Source organism: Dipteris shenzhenensis, chromosome 22 (genome assembly GCF_047967505.1).
Source record: "Dipteris shenzhenensis isolate YYH24624 ecotype China chromosome 22, Dip_SZ_1.0, whole genome shotgun sequence".
In the NCBI taxonomy this organism is placed as follows: domain Eukaryota; kingdom Viridiplantae; phylum Streptophyta; class Polypodiopsida; order Gleicheniales; family Dipteridaceae; genus Dipteris; species Dipteris shenzhenensis.
The window spans coordinates 22,157,670-22,165,999 of NC_141617.1; the positions used below are offsets into that span (position 1 = coordinate 22,157,670).

An 8,330-nucleotide genomic window follows, 5' to 3' on the forward strand; every position below is an offset into this window, starting at 1 on the left:
GGTTTGCTATATGCCGATGGGTCATAGGGATAGTCTTAAGGCACTGGGTCAATGCTTGTCAGGCTGGCGGGATAGCAAACCTTGACACACCATAAATAAGATGGCGGGTTAGGTGATGGTGAGGTAGTCAATAGAGCGAGCGAGAAAAAGCGAGCGGGCCCAATGAAGCGAGCGAGTTTTTTTACAATTTCTCCGATGAGAACAAATTTGAAACCAAACTTACTATAGCAAGATGTTGTCATAATAAGCATACCAATAATCAGACTTACAATCCACCCTATCTTTCACTTGAAGTTTCACTTGAAGAACATAAACTAATTACCAAACTCATAACATAGATGACTATTGAAATACCACTTCACCTGCAAAATGCACTAGACCAAAACTTTCCAAATGTGTCCATGGTTCACCACAACAATTATCAGTCTATGAACAAAATGGTGTTTTAAACCATATTCTAATCCCCCTGACATTCATCATCAAGAAAGTAGTTGCGCGCATGTGGTTTATCTAATTGGCACTCATCATATTTCTTGTCGGCTGTCATGAATCTTGCCATTTTTTCTGCATAGCATGGTAACAAACTACAACAAAACATACATTTCAAAGGAAAGTAAGTCAAAGTGGAACAATGAAAATAATTTCCAATAAGAAGAACTTGCCATCCTTATGTGTTATAAAAAAGACAATTCGCTACCAACAAAAAGCAGAAAAAATCAATTGCTAGATCAAGGCCTTACAAACACTATCCAAAGCATCAAAATTTGTACTTTCTTGATTCAAAGGCACCCGTAAATCTTCACTATCTACCATATTATAAAGATGCTAAATAACACTTTCAAAGTCCTCAATTTTAGCATTCGAAATATATAACAAAAAAACTCAGGGCCAGTAGCATACTACTCATCAAAGGGGTTTGTGACAGGTTCCACTCTCTCTTCTTCCCCCTCTCCATCATGCTCTGACCTGATCCGTTTTCCAGAATGATCTGCCACAAGTGGCTCAACAATGCTAGCCACAATACCGTTGTCTGAATCAAATGAAAAACAAGGCCTGCCAATGTCCTGACAAGCACGCATAAGAGGGGCTGTACCACAACCCATCTCTAGAACCAGCCCTCCAGGAACACAGAGAAGAGACATAATGCAACCCACAAAAAAACTACTCCTCTCTAGTCCACCTCGTGCTAGCTGAGAAGACATCGGCACGATTGTCCTTGAAGAGGGAGGTATGTGATGAGTCCAGACATCTTCACGTGGATCAATCAAAAGCTGTTGGAAAAGTGGAAAGCTCTCCTCCCAAAAAACTGTTGGATTCTTCTTTGCTCTACGTATTAGAGCTAATACTGAAGATTGCATCTGGAAACCACATGGAGAAAAACATGTATAGTATATTGACTTCAACTAGCAAGCATTATAGCATGAAAGATGGCAAACATAGCATGCATAGGACTTATCCTTCCAAACATATCATGCATAGAACTAACGAGGAGACATTTGTCAAAGACACTTTTATCATGGAATGCAAACATAGAATGCATGGAATGATAGCTTACCTTAACACTTTTATCATGTTCTCTACAAAATCCATATGGAAACTTGTCATGAATGATCACACGTCTGACAACCTCCAAGCCCTGGACATATGCAAACCGTTCCATCCAACCAATACATTGTCCTGCAAGCAATTAATTTTATTTAAAACTAGTAGAATGGAAACAAAAAATGTGAAATGTCAATTGTGGTATTGTGCCTTACCTACCAAACGACATATGCATGCCAACCAACCACTATCAGACAAAGAAGCTGATGCAACTGCAAGCCCATGCCGCACATGGTCCTCGAGCAAGACATTCCAAGTAGGAGTGGATCCTCTCTCATCAAGTGGATAGCCAGATGGAAAATCAAGCAATATAAAATCTGAAGCCCACTTCACCTTCTTACCCATCCTCTTGTAGTCCTGATCTCGACTAGCCACTGTAATAAAAAACTCATGCAAAATAGCATACTTATCATTTCTTTTAGAGTCAGCAAAGTCTTTGCCCATTGCAATGTAATCTCCAACTATACAAGCAAACAAAGGTGTGATGCCACGGGCCAAGGAAATGTCAGGTGACTGTGATCGATGGAACACGTATTGCTTCACAAGTCCTGAGATTAATTCTCCACCTATATGCAAAAGCAAAACAATTACAAGTAAAAGTAGTGTTAAAGGAACAACTACATATGTAGAACACAACAACACCCTTACCTGCACTCTCTATGTGATCCATTTCATGCCGCATAGGACTAGATGGTCCCTCATCTAGAAAGAGAACAATCATAAACTTATTAATGCAATGTCAAAACGAATTGAAGACAACATCAACAAATAATCATATTGTATCTTCCTTACCTTTTTCTGTAGGATGTTCTTGTTTCTCTTTGTCTTTCTTATCTCTCCTTGAGCTTCCCTCCACTTTGTCCTTACTTGCTTCATTGGCTTTTTGTGAAGCATAAGTATTGTACAAGTCTCTTTCTCGCACCAGTACTTGTCCTTTAGGGAAATCTATCCACCAGGGACAATGTGCTAATTCCCATTGAGAGAGATGGTGCATGCCCGGTGGATACATGCATGCAGCATGACCAATCTCCACCCAACTCTTACACAAATTTGGAATGTCAGAGATCCTTTTCTCTATTGCCAAGTGGGAGAGATATCTATCAACCAAGAAACAAAAAAAAAAAGGATGTCCCAAACCATCAAAAATTGTGTAATTACATGAATCAATAGCACAAACATAGACAAATGAAAAATGAACCTTCAAATGAATTGACAACGTACCTATAAACCACCCTATGGGCAGCCATGTCCAACTCAGATAGTCCATCTCCTTTTTTTCCACCCTTGCTCTCCATCTTTGTTTCCTTTGATCTTAGCACCACAAACATATGTTTTCTCCCCTCCAATTTTATATCCTCCATATATTGCTGCAATGTGTAATCCTTAGGGGTATCCAAAGGCATGCCCATTGTTGTGATCACCCTCAAATCTTCAAGCACTTTCAATGACTGTCTCTCCACCTTCTCCAAAAATATCTCTCTACTAATCCACCTAAAAAGTAAAAGTTGACGCAATTTTATAATAAAAAAATAAGAGTCATGCCATTAGCAAGAAACAAACAAACACCATGAAAGATGATTTGTATTGGTAGAAGAAACACACCCTCTGTACTCAAGGTCGCCCACAGGCATGAAGTACATGTCTCGCATAGGTTTAGTGGCTTCTAACAAAGAAAGGAAAATATTTTTTTTTTCTAATCTCAAATCAGACTTTGCAATGAGTTGGAGCTTCTCCAATGTCACGCAAGAGTCCGTACCATCAAAGCGCAAGGCAAACAACTTTTCCAACCAAGCCTCTCCAAGACCAGGATCTATACAATTCAACACCTATCCAAAGATGACATGTCAGTCACTTAACTTCAAAATAAATGCAACAAAGTATAGAAAATTCAATTCACACCTTTCCCATCCTATCAGCAATTCTCTTTTGAATTATGGTACGCTGCTTTAACTTCAAAATAAATGCAACAAAGTATAGAAAATTCAATTCACACCTTTCCCATCCTATCAGCAATTCTCTTTTGAATTATGGTACGCTGCTTTCCTTCTGCCTCTCCCCTTTGATCTAAAGGTAGCTTTGTAGATATTTTGTCCATTGCTTTTTTAAGCTCTGTATTGTACTCAACCTACATACATAAGTTCCAATTAGAGAAAGCAAAGGAGTGATAAAGATCTAAGCATCAATACAAATGCAACATTCTACCTGGAAGACAAGCCTTGCTAGATAACCTCTTGTCAATGGAAACCATGGCTTCTTCCCTTTACTCTCTTGAGCCCTCCAATTCTCTATTGATTTGATCTCACTCGAAGACAATGTTCTCATAAACACCAGAGTCACACTCACAAATGTTGTGTGCATTTATGAGTATGTCCCTTAGACTGGGTTTGATAATGGCATGTTCATTCATGCTAGAAAACAAACAGCAAAGTACACAACCCAATCAATAAATGCAAAGTATCATAAAACACAAATGTGGAGAAGATTCAAAGAGTCCATGTACTTACGAATTCATTCGTTGTAGCCCTGCCAAGAGAGCAATCTCACTAATTTTCCTTGGGTCAATTATTGTGCATACCACTCGTACATGTCTTTTCTTGTTTGTAGGAAAGATTTCCTTGATAACACTCATCCATGCAGTGGTCCTATGATTGCCCTCCCAAACAAATAACATCTTTTGTGACATAAAATGAAAGTCAGTGTTAGACATCACATCTTTCTCAAACTCCCCATCCACCTCTCTCCAGGTGGGAGACCAACTCTTCCTCATATCATCTGTCACAACTATCTCCTCTCCATCACTCTTGCAGACAGATACAATGAAAGACCCTTTCTCTGGGAGATAGCCCTCCACTTGAAATGTACTTTTGAGTGAAGATACATCATCACGAAGTCCTCTCACTCTTGCATAAGGTATCAACCTACACAAGGGAATGCGAGGACACTGATTTGAATCAAGCATCCTACATTTTCCAATCACATCACCTCCTCCTTCCACCTGAACTTCACTATCATCCAACTCATCCTCCTCTACTCTTGGACCTTCATCTCTTTGAGTTGATGATACTTCAACCTCTAGACCCACCACACTTTCTTGCTCTTCTGTTCCACCTACTGATGATTCAACATTGTGATCTACTTTTGTTCCTCTTGTCACCTTTGTAGAATGTGCCACTTGAACTTTTCTGCCTTTTTTTCCTGTCATCCTGAAAAGACAAAAAACACGGCATTTTTCCAATCATAGTTCTCAAAACCTTTTCAATAAAAACCAAAACTAAAAACAAATACATGTATCTACCAATGCAATTGATTTCCAGCTTAGGGAACATTCACCCACTTGTGTCCTGAAAGAAAAAGGTTCATCTCCAATGCACATAGTATATCAACTTGCAGTGGTATCTATACACTTGGATATATGGAATTGCAGTGGTAAATATGCACTTCTATGCCTACCCCTTACCCTCATGAAAAGACACCTTGAAATGCGAAAAAGGACAGCGCGCGTTAACGCGCTATCCTTTTTGGCATCTCAATCTGTCTTTTCATGAAGGCTTTTCTACTCAATCCTCCATGTATCAATACTTTCTTTCATACTCACAAAAGGTTGCTTCGACCATTTCATCTTTTGTCTACAAGTATGCTTTGGTGTACAGGTCTAATGGTCTTTGGAATGTTATTGGACTCTTGGAGGGATAGGTCACATGGTCTTTTGAACGCTATGCAAGGAGGGGACTATTGGACTGCCCGAGGGACCAAAATAGGCTGCCTCTTTTGCTGCCCCAGGCAGTCTAGGAAGGAAGTTCCACTGCCTTCCTGAGCACCGTCGAGATCCGCAGTGAAGTCTGATGGAGCGACACTCGGCATGTTAGAGAGGCATAGCATTTACATGTGCGCGCAAAGGCAAACGATCACCGATCATCTACCTTGCTCAGGAAGGCAGTCCAACTTCCTTCCTGGACTGCCTGGGGTAGCAAAAGAGGCAGCGCGTTAACGACTGCCAACTTCCTTCCTGGACTGCCTGGGGCAGCAAAAGAGGCAGCGCGTTAACGCGCTGCCTCTTTTGCTGCCCCAGGCAGTCCAGGAAGGAAGTTCCATTGCCTTCCTTGAGCACCATCAAAATCCGCAGCGAAGTCTGATGGAGCGACGCTCGGCATCTTAGAGAGGCATAGCATTTACATGCACGCGCAAAGGCAAACGATCACCGATCATCTACCTTGCTCAGGAAGGCAGTCCAACTTCCTTCCTGGACTGCCTGGGGCAGCAAAAGAGACGCGCTGCCTCTTTTGCTGCCCCAGGCAGTCCAGGAAGGAAGTTGGCAGTCCAGGAAGGAAGTTGGACTGCCTTCCTGAGTAAGGTAGATAATAGCTGGTTTCGGGATCTAGATGGTATCGTCAGGCGCATCTTGCAGTTTGGCTTTGAAGTTATAGGACCTCGTACAGAATGTGTTCTCGTAGCTTAGTTAATTCGGCAATCATGAACGGATCTCTGATTCAGATCTATGGCTTCGGTGGATGTTTGCAGGCCTCGACAAGTTGTCTGCAAGGCACTCTCAAAGCTCCTCGTGCGTATGGATTGACAACTCTCAACGCCAAGCTCCTACGACTCAGCCCAGCCTTCAAAACCAATTGTGTATTAAAGGATACAGGCTTTTGCTCAACAAAAGACGTTGCAAGAAGTTACTCCCTTGGATCCTTGTACATTGTATTTCGAGGAAATTGTGCGCATTGCTCAAGAGAACTTACCTTCACCTCTGCGAAGAGCGAGAACAACCTTAAGAAATGCTTGAGCAGCTGGAATTCTCAAAACCTCCTGATACAGAAGAAGCGATGCTGCATCCTTTGGCAAGCCGTTCCCTGCTCTCTCTATCCTGATTAATGGAAGCGCTACCATTGCGCCATGGATCCCTTGAATGTAAACGTATAGTAGAGCTCCCACTACCGCGATTGTGCGAAAAATTGTGCCTCCCATCTTTGCATGTTCCGAAGAGATGTTCGAAGATAGAAAAATCGGGAAGATGCAGTCGCAGCAAGCATTTTGTCTCTGATGCGATAATGTTCACGGATAAAGCTTGTAAATCCCCTAAATCCCCATGTCCAAGGCTAAGGATTCACGAAATCTCCACAGAGACCATACGAGACGTTACAACTCATTTGACGTTGGGGAAAATTATGGCGCAAGTAGCCAAAATCAAAGATAAAGTTTTGTGCCACCGAGCTTGAATTGACCCGGCTGGAAAACACAAACATGATGATAGAAAAACACACATACCGATTCAGAAATACACATATCGACGGATTTTTGGATTATAGGAGAAAGGTGCATAGAACCAGTCGGAGATCTGAGCGACAGACAGGAACAAAGATCCCCGATTTCTAAAATAATTGAATTCACAAGTCCACTGGAGAAAAGATAGCCGACCGCATCTACAGAAAAATGAAGAGCAGCAATTTCACACCATGGAAGGTGACGGAGAAGCTTTTGGGAAGGGACAAGAGCTGCCTCTGCAGCATTCACGGGAACTCTAGAGGAAACGTTCCAGTTTTCAGTTCAACTTTAGAGGTACGCAAATTGCAACAGTTCCTCATGAAACTGTGCTGCTACTCTAAATCTTGTAAATCCCCATGTCCAAGGCTAACGATTCACGAAATCTCCACAGAGACCACAGGACTCAGGAGTCGAAGGCAGGCAGCGCACCCAAGTCTTGCTTTGGGCTTGAAGATTCTCCATTAGCTATGGTGGCCATAGCTAATGTTCTCTATATTCTACTACGAGAAACTGGAGAAGGTCGGTGAAGGAACCTACGGCAAAGTTTACAAGGCTCGTGAGCGTCGCTCCGGTCGCCTCGTCGCCCTCAAGAAAACTCGCCTCGAAATGGAGGAGGAAGGCGTCCCTTCCACTGCCCTCCGTGAAGTCTCCCTCCTCCAGATGCTCTCCCAGAGCATCTATGTCGTCAGGTGAGTCCTTCCCCCTCCTCCCTCCTGTTCTTGTTCTCTCCCCTTGATTCGCAAGCACTGTGGCTATGGGAACGACGTCAAGGGCCTGGGCCTTGGGAACGTGGAAGGAAGGCGGGGGGCCACGATACTCGAGAGCGAACGAGTAGTCGAGGTGCTCCTGATCGACGGGGAGGGGAGTGCCGGGGGGGAGCAAGCTATGGAGGAGGAGGCTCCATGCAAGGGAGTCATCGTCGTCGTCGGCGATGTTAGAAGGGGAAGCCATAGCTCCAATACTGATGTGTGAAGGGGAAGCCATAGCTCCAATACTGGAGGAGCTGAAGAAGGGAATGGGTGGAGCTAGCTGAGAGTGTCGCTTTCAAGGTAGCAACGATGCTTTGGCTGCGCACAGGATCGACTGTGGAACTACGTCGATTGACTCCAACGGCAGGGAAGATGGACGTTCTTCCGGAAGGCTGACGTTTGCAGAAGGCCCTTGAACGTTCTTCTGCTCGGAAGCTCCGCATTCTCTGTTGCTCATTTGGTAACCTTTGAATCTTCCATTTGCTCTGCATCAATCCTGCCTTCCATTTCTTTCAATGCTTCGACAGTAATGAACTCTCGCTTCCGCCCCAGACAGAGATACCATAGCATCATCTTCATCCTCGGAAGTATTTGTCTAGTTTCGCGAAGCATTGCCTCCTGTCGTGCTTGTATGCTCTCTATATTCTACTACTGTGTGTAATCGCAATATATATATCTTGCTCTTTTCCTTCTTCTTCTCCGTCGACTTCGTATCGT

The 8,330-nt window shown here is 43.1% G+C and overlaps 1 protein-coding gene across 1 annotated transcript; it reads right to left on the bottom strand.

Annotated features, from left to right (window-relative positions):
- Nucleotides 1-1,734: 1,734 nt before the first annotated feature.
- Nucleotides 1,735-7,848, bottom strand: LOC147887878 (uncharacterized). Its single transcript, XM_087393241.1, has 11 exons — nucleotides 7,376-7,848; nucleotides 6,868-7,120; nucleotides 6,342-6,567; nucleotides 6,200-6,212; nucleotides 4,107-4,125; nucleotides 3,596-3,727; nucleotides 3,205-3,428; nucleotides 2,824-3,093; nucleotides 2,395-2,699; nucleotides 2,251-2,304; nucleotides 1,735-2,168 (listed from the first exon to the last, which is right to left on the bottom strand). Exons 1-11 carry the CDS (start codon nucleotides 7,846-7,848, stop codon nucleotides 1,735-1,737), a joined length of 2,403 nt encoding a protein of 800 aa, XP_087249367.1.
- Nucleotides 7,849-8,330: the final 482 nt, after the last annotated feature.

Bases quoted from the DNA above. Each gene is read 5' to 3' on its own strand.
- LOC147887878 (XM_087393241.1), bottom strand. From the start codon at position 7,848: ATGGCTTCCCCTTCACACATCAGTATTGGAGCTATGGCTTCCCCTTCT. The intron at 3,094-3,204 runs GTGTGTTTCTTC...TTTACTTTTTAG, and splicing joins GGCGACCTTGAGTACAGAGG to GTGGATTAGTAGAGAGATAT. The intron at 2,700-2,823 runs GTACGTTGTCAA...CTTGGTTGATAG, and splicing joins GCCCATAGGGTGGTTTATAG to ATATCTCTCCCACTTGGCAA.